General features: G+C 46.1%; 1 protein-coding gene across 9 annotated transcripts in view; it reads right to left on the bottom strand.

Moving 5' to 3' along the window:
- Positions 1 to 2,516: 2,516 nt before the first annotated feature.
- The window catches only part of ppip5k1a (diphosphoinositol pentakisphosphate kinase 1a), a 156,795-nt gene continuing 146,083 nt past the window's right edge, over positions 2,517 to 13,228 (bottom strand). For all 9 annotated transcript variants that reach the window (XM_078199923.1, XM_078199929.1, XM_078199926.1 and 6 more), the window contains 3 exons: positions 12,369 to 12,506; positions 11,141 to 11,269; positions 2,517 to 4,305 (listed from right to left, as the gene is read on the bottom strand). In XM_078199923.1, the coding sequence (XP_078056049.1) occupies positions 3,986 to 4,305; positions 11,141 to 11,269; positions 12,369 to 12,506 (587 nt within the window). In that variant the 3' untranslated portion in view covers positions 2,517 to 3,985. The remainder of the gene's footprint in view (positions 4,306 to 11,140; positions 11,270 to 12,368; positions 12,507 to 13,228) is intronic.

Below are 13,228 nucleotides of genomic sequence, written 5' to 3'. Positions count from 1 at the left end.
AACCGTGAAACAAATGCAGCAGGACAAGTCCACTCTGCCCTTCTAAACTGTGGCTTGGTCTGGATAGAATACCTTAGACTTTAGTTCTGGTTTAGTTTTTTAGTAGGCTTATATTAACACTGCAATGAAGTTACTGTGAAAATCCCTTAGGCTACAGGTCTTGCACCAGCAAAAGGCATGTCATAGGAACGATCACACAAGAAGTGTGTCACACAATAGCAAACCATACTTGTGAATGTCCCGACATTTGCTAACACAGTTGCAGATGCCTCCCCCTGGGACTGGGCGTGGAGGTTGATGATGCTAAATTGCTAATTTAATCTCAGGGTTTGGAAGGCATTTATTACCCATGCCTAGCTGCTCCAGAAAGTGCTGGGCCTTCTACTTTGTAGAAATTGGCATGCCAGCCCACCTCACAGAATCTTACAGGGCAGGAGGCCATTTGGCCCATCATGTTTGTGCCAGCACAACTCATTTAAAAGGTACTTGGATCTGCATCATAGTGCTGTAACCTGCAAGGCTATGGTAAATGGGATTAAAATGTGCGGCTAGTTTCTTTTTGTCCAGAGCAGACAAGATGGGCTGAATGGCCTCTTCTACACTCTAATGTTTCTCCATGGCCTTAAATATGTTCTTTTTCAAACATTTACCCAGTTCTCTTTTGGAAGTTTTATCAAGTCTGCTCTCACCAGTCTCCCAGGCAAAACATTCCAGATGATAACAGTTTGCTGCATAAATAAATTTCCCCTCGCCTCCCTCCAGTTTTTGTGCTAATTATCTTAAATCTGTCTCCTACCGTTACAGACTTTCATAGAATCCCTAACAGTGCAGAAGGAGGCCATTCGACCCATCGAGTCTGTACTAATCCAGGCCCTATTACCCTGCTAATCCCCCTGACACTAGGGTCAATTTAGCATGGCCAATCCACCTAACCCGCACATCTTTGGAATATGGGGGGAAACTGGAGCACCCGGAGGAAACCCACGCAGACACGGGGAGAACGTGCAGAATCTGCACAGACAGGAATCGAACCCGGGTCCCTGGCACTGTGAGGCAGCAGTGCTAACCACCGTGCCGATTGTTAAAGGGCTTTTTTCACAAAAAAAAAATCTTTTCAGTGCTAATCCACAAAATACCCAGCTTACTGAACTCAATTTTAGAACTTCTCATGGAAGGGGGGGAGGTTTTGAACTCTCCAACTCCAAATGGCTAATCCAGCACCGCACCCTGTGCATTAGCACATTCCTTACAGAATGAACCCCGCCTCAGTCTGAGAGACTCAAAGTCAAAGAAAACCAAAAGCAGACTTCAAAATTTCCCTCAAGAGTATTGATTTCCCTGTCGCATTTTCATATATCTGGGCTGATTTCACATTCCCCGCTGACCAGAGACATGGAGCCAGGAGCAGCAGCACGTCATCTTAACTGACACCAGTTACTTCCTATCACAACAATCTTAAAACCATCAAAGTGCAGATTATTCTGGCCAATGGGACATAGAAAAACATTCTTGAGCTGATAATTTTTCAATTATAATTGCTACGCTGTGACACCCATATCCGAGACTAACTGTTTTTCACGTGCCACCTGCTGACATGACAATATGCACTGTGTCCATATTACGGCCCCCAACAGGGTTATAACCACAGCACAAGACAACAATTCACTCACAAGTGGTAAATCCCTTCCCCTCCTGAAGGTGGTGACTCACGCAGGGCATCATGGATCCAGGGGAATCCAGCTGTCCATTGCTTTCTTGCCCGTGACCATTCTTCACATGTGAGTAAGAAGCCTAGACAGATTGTTTTAACTATGGTATAACATAGGAATTAGGAGCGGGTGTAGGCCACTCGGTCCATCGAGCCTGCTCCACCATTCAATAAGATCATGGTTGATCCGATTGCAACTCAACCCTTCATTCCTGCCTACTCCCTCATCACCTTGTTAATCAAGAATCTATTTAGCTCTGCCTTAAAAATATTCAAAGACTCTAAATTCCACTGCCTCTTGAGAAGAGAATTTCAGACATTCTAGGCGGGATTTTCCAGCCTGCACTCACCCAAAGACGGGAAAATCCCGCCCGAGGTCAACGAACCTTTGCATGGCCCGTGTCCCGCCTGCTACGATTCCCGCGGTGAGTGGGCGGGGAAATTCCACCCTCTGTATCCAATCTTGTCTCACTCACCCGATGAAGGAGCAGCGCTCCGAAAGCTCGTGATAGCAAATAAACCTGTTGGACTTTAACCTGGTGTTGTGAGATTTCTTACCGTGCCCACCCCAGTCCGAGGCCGGCATCTCCACATCAATCGTGTCTGCGCCCAACATGCAGATACTCACATACACACACATGCATAGAAACTCTCACTCACATACATCGTTTGCCAGCCATCAGGAGTCACAACTCTGGCTGTCTCCTCTCTCCCTGAGCCCAGGATACAAAGACAAACTTGAGGGTGTAACAGATATAAAGGTGGACAGCTCCCATGCTGACAAGACACAACTCAGATACCAACAGATAAAGCATACAACATGGTGTATTAAATTTACAAAGTGAGTTCACTCCCCCCCCCCCCCTCATTTTAGGTCTCGGCCCCCACATCTGAACAGTTAAGCCACAGCGTTGTGAGGGTTACTCATCACTGGTGAGTTTTGTTTTTAAATTCTTTCATGGGATGTGAGCCTCACTGGCAAAAAGCAGCATTTGTTGCTCATCCCAATTGCCCTTGAAGAGGTGGTGGCTATCAGGGATAAGTAAACTGTGTGATGTTATGGCTTGACTGCTAAAATTTACTAATACCGATTCTCATGAGTGTTAAGTTAGCTTTGGGTTTTCTAAAGGTTTATTATTTCGCTGGGGCGCATGCTGGTTTTGGCAGTATTATTCCCCCCCAACCCAATTTCTCTCCTCTTCTTGCAAAGGTTTTGACTCATGTTGAGGTTCCACTTGCCCCACAAACTCTACAGTGTCTCACCCAAGCCAGGCCATCCTGACTAGTGAGCCCTGGCAGTGCGTCAACACGTTATTCAGTCTCTAATTCAACTTATTCCCAATTCTGATGCTACAAGCAGTGATGCCTCTAAGCTGCGTGTATGCACACTGATCATAAGGTGACACTGCAGGCTGCTCACATGCTGTCCTTTTAGGATACTACATGTGCACAACTGCGCAAAAAAGGAAAAGATCCTTGCATTGGACTAATCAGACCATGCAGAACAAAGGGTGTCATTGCCCACAAGCGTGCAAGCTACAGTGATCAGGTACAGGAAGCTTTGGTTAAATGTTTCCCATCACTAACCCAGGGGCATCAAGGCTAATGGTAGCACCCCAGCTATCTTCTGGTCGAGATTGGCTAACTTAAGCGAGACCAAGTCTTGAATCTCTCTGGTTGATTGTGTGCAGAACATCCCAGCTGTCCTGCAAGCCAGGCTAGGCCTCCATGGTTTATCAGAATGGTAACTCAGCCAGCTACAGAAGGTGCACACATCTTGTTGGCCTTGCTTCACTAAGCTCTCCAACACTCAGTTATACCCATGGAAAGAAATTGGGTGGAAGAAGAACAGATTGCAGTCAAAGTCCCATCAGTCCCCACGAGGATTAAATTGTTCCTTATTTACAAAATACCATCATTAAATAATCTCTTACAGTTTACAAACTAGGTGGATGAAGGAATAGCTGGCTTTCTGTACATGGTTATAGGAGTAAGACTGACATGTACCAGATACAAATACATCACCCAACACAATGGATATACAGACACATAATCTGTAGGTCAGAGGCACAAGGTGATATCAAACCACCGCAGCCCAAACCTGGAGTGTTTAGCTCCTACGTATTGCAGTGCTGTGTTAATCCAGTGTATTGACAATGGAGCCATCCCATCGGAGTTATAAAATGTACAGCCTCAGTCCCTATTTAAAACAGAAGCCCAACAGTGGACATCGCGTCCGGTGGCACAATAGTGTGGAACGATCTCCTGTCTTCAATGCTAGGTTTCCACCAGACCTTGCACTGTCTGCTGCCCCTGCCCAGATAGCTGCAGCTCGCTGTGATTCTGGCACGGCTGTTGACCTTGGACGCCCTGCTGCCCCTGGCTGGCTTGGAGAGCTGGCGTCAGCTGCGGGTCCTTGTGATTGCAGCCGCCGGGGTGTTGGCTTGGAGGTGCTGGGTGGGCGGATAGCTGCTGCTCTTCGCTGCTCTGAGGCGTGAGCGATGACTTGTCGCTGAAACTAAACCTGGGGGAGTTGTCGGAGGTGTTGGGGGATGACGGGCCGGCACTTGACACAGTGCTCGACGGACCACTGCTATCTGTATTTAAAGATACACAAAAATAAGATCATTAAGCAATGGAAATTCTCAGAAATGCATCAGTGGATCCTGCTCCAAATTATTTCCTACTGATCTAACTATGGATTACTGCTCTATGACAAAGACTGTTATCAATGGGATATCCATCAAGTTTAATTGTTTCTGCTTTAGCTTGGAAAATCCCAGTAATGCAATCATAGATTCTATCCTTCCACGCTGAAGATCTGTCTGGAGAGCTTATTTTCAGCTTATAACATTCTGGTGGTTACAGGTCTGTCATCAGTATTGAGAACAATGTGAAGGATTAAGAGTATATCAGTTTAAGTGCATTACTTTCTCTGCAACGTCATAAACCCAAAGCCAACACCGCATACTTCACTTTTTCCGAATCCTACCTCTCCAATTCCTCAGCTTTATTTTGCTGTAATTACGCTGGCACTGAGGAGTTGCTGCACTTTCGAAGGTTCCAAACATCAGAAGAAAATTAAACTGAGGCCCGAGATGCCGATGCCAGCGCTCAGGTTAAAGATCCTACGGAACCGTGTGAAAAACCACACACCCATTTCTCCCAATGCCCTTACCAACATTCTCCTCCCAAACAGCATGGTGGCACAGTGGTTAGCGCTGCTGCTTCACAGCACCAGGAACCCGGGTTCGATTCCCGGCTTGGGTGACTGTCTGTCCAAAATCTGCACGTTCTCCCCGTGTCTGCTTGGGTTTCCTCCAGGTACTCCGGTTTCCTCCGAAAGACATGTTGGTTGGGTGCATTGGTCATGCTAAATTCTCCCTCAGTGTACCCGAACAGGCGCCGGAGTGTGGCGACTAGGGGATTTTCACAGTAACTTCATTGCAGTGTTAATGTAAGCCTACTTGCGACACTAATAAATAAACTTTAAACATTCTTTCTGAATCTACCCTGTCTAACCCTGTTAGAATTTTATAAGTTTCTATGAGATCCCCTCTCACTCTTCTAAACTCCAGTGAATATAATCCTAACTGACGTAGTCTCTCTTCATATGACAGACCTGCCATCCCAGGAATCAGCTTGGTAAACCTTCGCTGCGCTCCCTCTCTAACAAACAGGCGCAGGAGTGTGGCGACAAGGGGATTTTCGCAGTAATTTCATTGCAGTGTTAATGTGAGCCTACTTGTGACACTAATAAATAAACTGAAACAAACAGCACCATTGAAGACAGATTACATGAACATTCGACTTGTCTGTGTTTCCGGGTTGTGTGTGTGAAACTACAAGGCACCAACTGCAATTCAGTGGGCGGAATCATGAGCCCGCCGCGTTCGCCGTCTGCGGAGATGCCGGCAGCGGCTCACGATGTGGAGGTTGCAGTTCTCCCCAGCGACTCCATCAGTTTCATGCCCATAGCAAGTACGATGCATGCATTTCCAAACTATTAACCTGCTCCCTCCCCACCCCCCACACACTTCACAACAGGTTCACACAGATGTGAACCTGCCATGGGGATCTCCCAGGGGGAGTAAAGATGGAGAGGGACAAAGCGAGGGCACTGCCCCTTGGCACAGGTTGGTTCTGTTAAAGGGTGTGCCCCAGTGGGAGCGTCACTGGGGAGGGTTAATGCTGCGGTGCGGAGCAGCCCGGTGAGGGGAGAGGGCTGCCGGCAGTGGCCACTGTGGGGGCGGCGGCGGGGAGGGTGAATGCTGGTTCAGACTGTGTGGAGAGGGTAACGGAGTGATGATCGCCGTGCTAAGGAGGGGGGAGTGGGGGGGTGAGACACATTTAATTTCTGTATGTAAATTTTAGAGTTGGAAGTAGTTTAGGTTCAGTAAGGCAGCCCAACCAGAACGATGTAGCGTTCCATCACTAAGCTGTCCCGAGCTGATTTGAGGCTGACCTGGAACTGAACATGAGGACTTTTAACACACACACTGAGGACTTTTAACACACACACTGAGGACTTTTAACACACACACTGAGGACTTTTAACACACACACTGAGGACTTTTAACACACACACTGAGGACTTTTAACACACACACTGAGGACTTTTAACACACACACTGAGGACTTTTAACACACACACTGAGGACTTTTAACACACACACTGAGGACTTTTAACACACACACTGAGGACTTTTAACACACACACTGAGGACTTTTAACACACACACACACACACACACACACGTGTGCAGAAACTTTATTTATTTAAGTAAATATAGCAGTATTTGGGAAGAGAGTACTATATAGAAAATGCCAATTGATGAACAATCTTTATTTCAATCTCAATTTTTTAATGACAATTTATTTTTCATATTAGGAAATGTATTTAAAAACAAACAAAAGCATACAATAGGCTAACTGAAGGTGACAAAACTCAGAACAACATTGTTTTAAATAATATACTCATGCTCATTTAATCTATCAGTGTAAATAAATTAATACATGATGCTATTTCCCATTTCTACTGAGATTGGCTACAATATTGCTTCAGTGAGGAGAAATTTTTTAAACTGACAATATCTACAATGATATATTAAGGTTCACTACAATAGAGCTAGTATCCATGTTAGTTATGTCTGGAGTTCAATATAATCATAGAATCCCTACAGTGCAGAAGGAGGCCATTCAGCCCATCGAGTCTGCACCGACCACAATCCCACCCAAGCTCTATCCCCACAACCCATTTATTTACCCTAGCTAATCCCCCTGACACTAAGCGGCAATTTAGCACGGCCAATCCACCTAACCAGCACGTCTTTCAGACTGTGGGAGGAAACTGGAGCACCCGGAGGAAACCCACGCAGACACGGGGAGAACGTACAGACTCCACACAGACAGTGACCCAAGCCGGGAATCGAACCTGGGTCCCTGGCGCTGTGAGGCAGCAGTGTTAACCCACTGTGCCACCCGTGTGGCTGTGTCAGTCTATTCAGTTCTGGATCTGGGTCCAAGTACCAGAATTGCTGGTTTACAGTAAAAGTAATTAATTCCCTCAATCCCCTGCATGGGTTCAACTAACTTAAGTACAGATCAGTGATGGAACACAGCAACTTCTGGGTCAGTCTGTCTTAACCTTTTAATTGCAAACTACTAGCAGTAACCAGGTCAAAGAAAATCCAAGGCAAAAGTAATTCATTATCAGCTTAGTCAGAGGGGATTAAGCACTGGCAGATGTGCAAGTGTATAACAAAGCAGCTGTTTGGGGGAACTGAAAAAACCACCCTCAACCATGCCAAAATCTTTCCATAAGACATAGGAGCAGAATTAGGCCACTCGGCCCATCGAGTCTGCTCCGCCATTCAATCATGGCTGATATTTTCTCATCCCCATTCTCCTGCCTTTTCCCCATAACCCCTGATCCCTTATGAATCAAGAACCTATCAACCTCTGTCTTAAAGACACTCAATGACCTGGCCTCCACAGCCTTCTGCGGCAAAGAGTTCCACAGATTCACCACTCTCTGGCTGAAGAAATTCCTCTTCATCTCTGTTTTAAAGGATCATCCCTTTAGCCTGAGATTGTGCTAGTTTTTCCTACTAGTGGAAACATCCTCTCCACGTCCACTCTATCCAGGCCTCGCAGTATTCTGTAAGTTTCAATAAGATCCCCCCTCATCCTTCTAAACTCCAACGAGTACAGACCCAGAGTCCTCAACCGATCCTTCAGACTGAAGGGCTTGTGCAGTGGAGAATGTTCGGTTGTACGCTGGTACTGAGGGAAGGTGCAACTAAGCATTTAAACAAAGAGATGGGTGGCACAAATGGCTGGCAACACCACCAACTTGCATTTATGTAGCGCCTTTAACACAATAAAAATGTCACAATGTCAAGGAGTATTGTCTGACAACGAGCCACATAAAATGGCACCAGGACTGGCGAGAAAAGAATTTATGTCTTAGAGGAGGGGTAGGGAAATGGAGGTTTAGGGAAGGAATTCCAGAGCTTTGGGCTGAGACAGCTGGGGGCACGGGCTGCTGACGGTACCGCGATTAAAATCAGGAATGTACAAGAGGCCGGAATTTGAGGAGTGTAGAAATCTGGGTCGGTTGTAGGGGGTAATCTGGGTCAGTCGTCGGATTGGAGGGGGTTACAGAAACAGAGAGAAGCCAAGGTCATGGAGGGAGTTGAATACATGGATGAGAATTTTAAAATGGAGACCATTGTCAGTCCGAGAGCCAATAAAAGTGGAACAACTCCTGGCGTGAGGGTTCAAATTACCAGGACCGAGAGGATGAACCCTCAGGTGGCCGCGAGTGTCAAGGTATGAATGAAGTTTGGGCAGGCACTATCCAGCTCCCAGCTGATGCTGCATTTACACTCAAACTATTCCTCACCCAGCAGTCAAATGGGAATTTCAGCTGGAAAGGTCACAGAACAAGTGGAATCTTCCACTTCCACCGGTGGCGAAGGCAGGAAGGGCATCTACTTAGGCGGGATGCTGGCATTGCGGAACCCTGCCAGCATTCTGCCTCTGCCCAAATTAAGTTCTGGGCCAGAAAGCCCCTGGTATGGAACCAAGAGAGAAAGCGCTGGAAAATCTCAGCGGGTCTGGCAGCATCTGTAAGGCGAGAAAAGAGCTGATGTTTCGGGTCCAGATGACCTTTTGTCGAAGTCTTTGACAAGAGCTTTAACAAAGGGTCATCAGGACTCAAAACGTCAGCTCTTTTCTCTCCTTACAGATGCTGCCGGACCTGCTGAGATTTTCCAGCATTTTCTTTTTTGGTTTCAGATTCCAGCATCCGCAGTAATTTGCTTTTAGCCCATGGAATGTAAATGTGTGTCAAACACGCAGCTTCTTTCCTGAAGCAAACAATCTGGGAGCATTTTAAACAAAGTATATGACTCGCTCGAACTGAGTGCCAAACAAATCTTCACACATACTTTCCTTCCCAAGGTCTAGTGGACGTGGATAAAAGTGTGTCTGATACGCCACTGTTTATGATGCAATTGGAAAAGACGCTCACTTTGGAAATACTCACCTGTAAGACCTCAACACCAATAAGAGGTACATCACACCAACTCTTGTTCACACTTGGCAGGGTGGAACTTTTGGTTTGCACAGTGGTTAGCAATGCTGCCTCATAGCACCTGGGACTGGGGAGACCTGGGTGAGACGCTCCTTCGGAGAGTCGGTGCAGATTCAATGGGCCGAATGGCCTCTTTCCGCATTGTAGGAATTCTGTGGCACTCTCAAAATAACACGTAACCCAATGCACAGTCTGTAATCAGGTATTACCCATTTACTGGGCGAACATCTGTATAATCAATGCACTAAAGTTTATTTATTAGTCACAAGTAGGCTGACATTAACACTGAAATGAAGTTACTGTGAAAACCCCGAGTTGCCACACTCCGGCGCCTGTTCGGGTAACACTGAGGGAGAATTTAGCATGGCCAATCCACCTAACCAGCACATCTTTCGGACCGTGGGAGGAAACCGGAGCACCCGGAGGAAACCCACGCAGACACGGGAAGAACATGCAGACAGTGACCCAAGCCGGGAACCGAACCCGGGTCCCTGGCGCAGTGAGGCAGCAGCTAACCGCTGTGCCACCGTGCGAAGTAATCGCAGATGAAGCATTTGTTCTGTGAATTGTGCCAAAAGGATTCGGTACTCGATTGTCTTTAACTCCTGGCCTAATGCTTGCTTATAGAATCATAGAATCCTGCAGTACAGAAGGAAGCCATTCAGCCCATCGAGTCTGCACCGACCACAATCCCAACCGGGCCCTATTCCCAGAACCCCATATGTTTACCCTGCTAATCCCCCTGACACTAAGGGTCAATTTAGCACGGCCAATCAACCTAACCCGCACATCTTTGGAATGTGGGAGGAAACCGGAGCACCCGGAGGAAACCCACACAGACATGGGGAGAACGTGCAAACTCCACACAGACAGTGACCCGAGGCTGGAATCGAACCTGGATCCCTGTCGCTGCGAGGCAGCCGTGCTAACAACTGTGCCACCGTGCCACCCATTTTAGCACGGCCAATCAACCTAACCTGTACATCCTGTGGTGAGAAAAAGGATCATGCTACAAGCGAAGCATTCTGTACTCAGATCTCCATTTAACATTAGATAGCATCCGAAAGTCTACAACCATTGTGCACCTTCACTTTCCCATCCCTCAGTAATAGAACATAGAACAGTACAGCACAGAACAGGCCCTTCGGCCCACGATGTTGTGCCGAGCTTTATCTGAAACCAAGATCATGCTATCCCACTCCCTATCATCCTGGTGTGCTCCATGTGCCTATCCAATAACCGCTTAAATGTTCCTAAAGTGTCTGACTCCACTATCACTGCAGGCAGTCCATTCCACACCCCAACCACTCTCTGAGTAAAGAATCTACCTCGGACATCCTTCCTGTATCTCCCACCACGAACCCTATAGTTATGCCCCCTTGTAATAGCTTCATCCGCCTGAGGAAATAGTCTTTGAACGTTCACTCTATTTATCCCCTTCATCATTTTATAAACCTCTATTAAGTCTCCCCTCAGCCTCCTCCGCTCCAGAGAGAACAGCCCTAGCTCCCTCAACCTTTCCTCATAAGACCTCATAATCCTTCATCTTTTCAAACCACAAACCAATCTTTACTTTCACTAAGTTTCTGATCGCCTCTTGTAACATCTTGTGGTGTGGCTTAGTTTTTAATAATGCTCTTACTAAGTTCCTCAGAACGCTCCACTACATTACAGGTGCTATGCAAGTATTGATTCACTTTTGTCTCCTATACTTTCAGACTTTATGGGTCTTGGTTCTTTAGCAAACTGGCTACCCTCTCAACATTTTAAAGACCCGGTTGATGTACAGTGCAATGCTTCTCAGTATATACTCCAAAGCAAAGGGTACTTACACCACGGGGGCTTTTCTGAGCGAGGACGTGATGACAGGGAGGCGACTGCCGTGGGCAGAACTTGCTGAGGGATGAACTCATCCACTCGAGGCTGGCTGTTTCCCATGGTCTCAAACATTGCGGTAAGTTCTGCCACGTAATAACAATATTACACAAACCATGAATAAACTCAAAAGAGAGGTCACCGCTGCTCTCACTTCCAAAGTACTTTCAATGGCTGTAAAGTTTGGGAGGAGACTGATGTTGTGAATAGTGCGAATGATTCCGCTATACAAACGGAATTTCTTTGTTTCTTAGCATGTCCCAGCAATCACTTAGGACTCAACTGCCCCGTGAGTGTGGCTCGAGAGGGGTCTGCCTACTCATCCAGACTCGAAATATTGGCTCTATTCTCTCTCCACAGATGCTGTTAGATCTGCTGAGATTTACCAGCATTTTCTGTTTTTGAATGTAATAACAACCAGTTTTCGTGATGTTAATTGAGGGATAAATATTCACCAGGACACCCTTGCTCTTCAGTGAAATAGTGCCATTGCACCTTTTAAACCCAGCCGAGAGGGCAGATGGAGCCTCAATTCAACATTTAGGATGGAGATGAGGAAACATTTCATCACCCAAAGAGCAGTGAGCCTGTGGAATTCATTACCACAGGAAGTAGTTGATGCCAAAACATTGAATGTATTCAAGAGGCGGCTGGATATAGCACTTGGGGCGAATGGGATCAAAGGTTATGGGGGGAAAGCAGGATTAGGCTATTGAGTTGGACAATCAGCCATGATCATGATAATGGTGGAGCAGGCTCGAAGGGCCAAATGGCCTCCTCCTGCTCCTATCTTCTATGTTTCTATGCCATCCAAAACACAGCACCTCTGACAATGCAGCATTTGCTCAGTACTGCACTGGAGTGCCAGCCTAGATTTTAGTACTCGCGTCTCTGGAATGAGGTTTGAACCCATAACCTTCAGATTCAGAGGTGAGTATGCTGCCTTAGACCATCCTCAGGACCAGTGTGATATGTTTGCATTCCCACACACCAGCCACTAGGCAGTGTCTCTGGAATATTAGTTGATTTTGTTTTGCTGAACCTTGGGTCTGAGGAGTGTGGTGTGACATGTTGAGCAGCGCTGAGGCTTCACAAGTTCAGTTCATGCTGGGACTCTTAACAGATAATTTACACCCAAGGGAGGGATCTCATTGCATCGGTCTTGGCGAAGAGTGAATCTTTTACCTTTCGATGCCCCGTCGTGAGATTTTCCACAAATTTCGGAGACAGATGAAAGGAATTCATTCACTTGTTTGAGAGAGAGAGAATTATGGAGTGTTTCGAGAGGATAGATCGAAGGAACCATAGAACATCCTTCAAAACCTAAACAGAAACGAAGAGGAAAGAAATGCAAGATATCTGTGATTAATTAATTTCACAGGATCTTAACAGACCCTAAATGTTCTGTAAAGAACGGTTCATATCAATCTGTTTGTTACGAAAAGCAGTTGTTGAGCCAAACCAAAACGTAACAGGCAAATGCAACAACACTTAAGCGATAATCGGAATATAAATTGCAAGTATCAGAATGCTGCAGTGCCAAGGGCACTTCCGGTTTGTAGTGAGCTGAATATCTACGCAGTAGCAAAACCCCCAAACTGAAGACTTTGGTGGGAAAAGGATGGGAGATCCAAGGTCCCATTGTTCTCTGTATTAATTAAACCCACAGCCCTGACCACGGCAGAATGGCACTGAGAGACCCACAAAGTACCAACATATTCAGCTGAGTTCTCCCTCTCTAGATATGCTACCTAGGTTAAAGTTATTTTAATAGGCGTGTCTTCAGACACATTCATTATATGTTAGCATTCCGAGATGTACTTTTATGTACTCGTATGAAAGATGTACATTATTACCATGGAGCAGTAATCCCAATGTTGAACATATAGTTATGACAATGTCTGTACACTCACACCACATCTTACTGTGGAAATGGCTAATAGATCACCTGTTTGCCAGAATAATTGATAAGTTCAAGGTTAAACTTGGCTGTAATAAATAGAACATGATACAGGTTGGTCAGCTTTTGATTACAGTTCAGACAA

Source organism: Mustelus asterias, chromosome 29, assembly GCF_964213995.1.
Source record: "Mustelus asterias chromosome 29, sMusAst1.hap1.1, whole genome shotgun sequence".
Lineage (NCBI taxonomy): Eukaryota > Metazoa > Chordata > Chondrichthyes > Carcharhiniformes > Triakidae > Mustelus > Mustelus asterias.
Note: the sequence above shows the minus strand (reverse complement) of the source record. Positions and strands in the feature narration are given on the sequence as shown.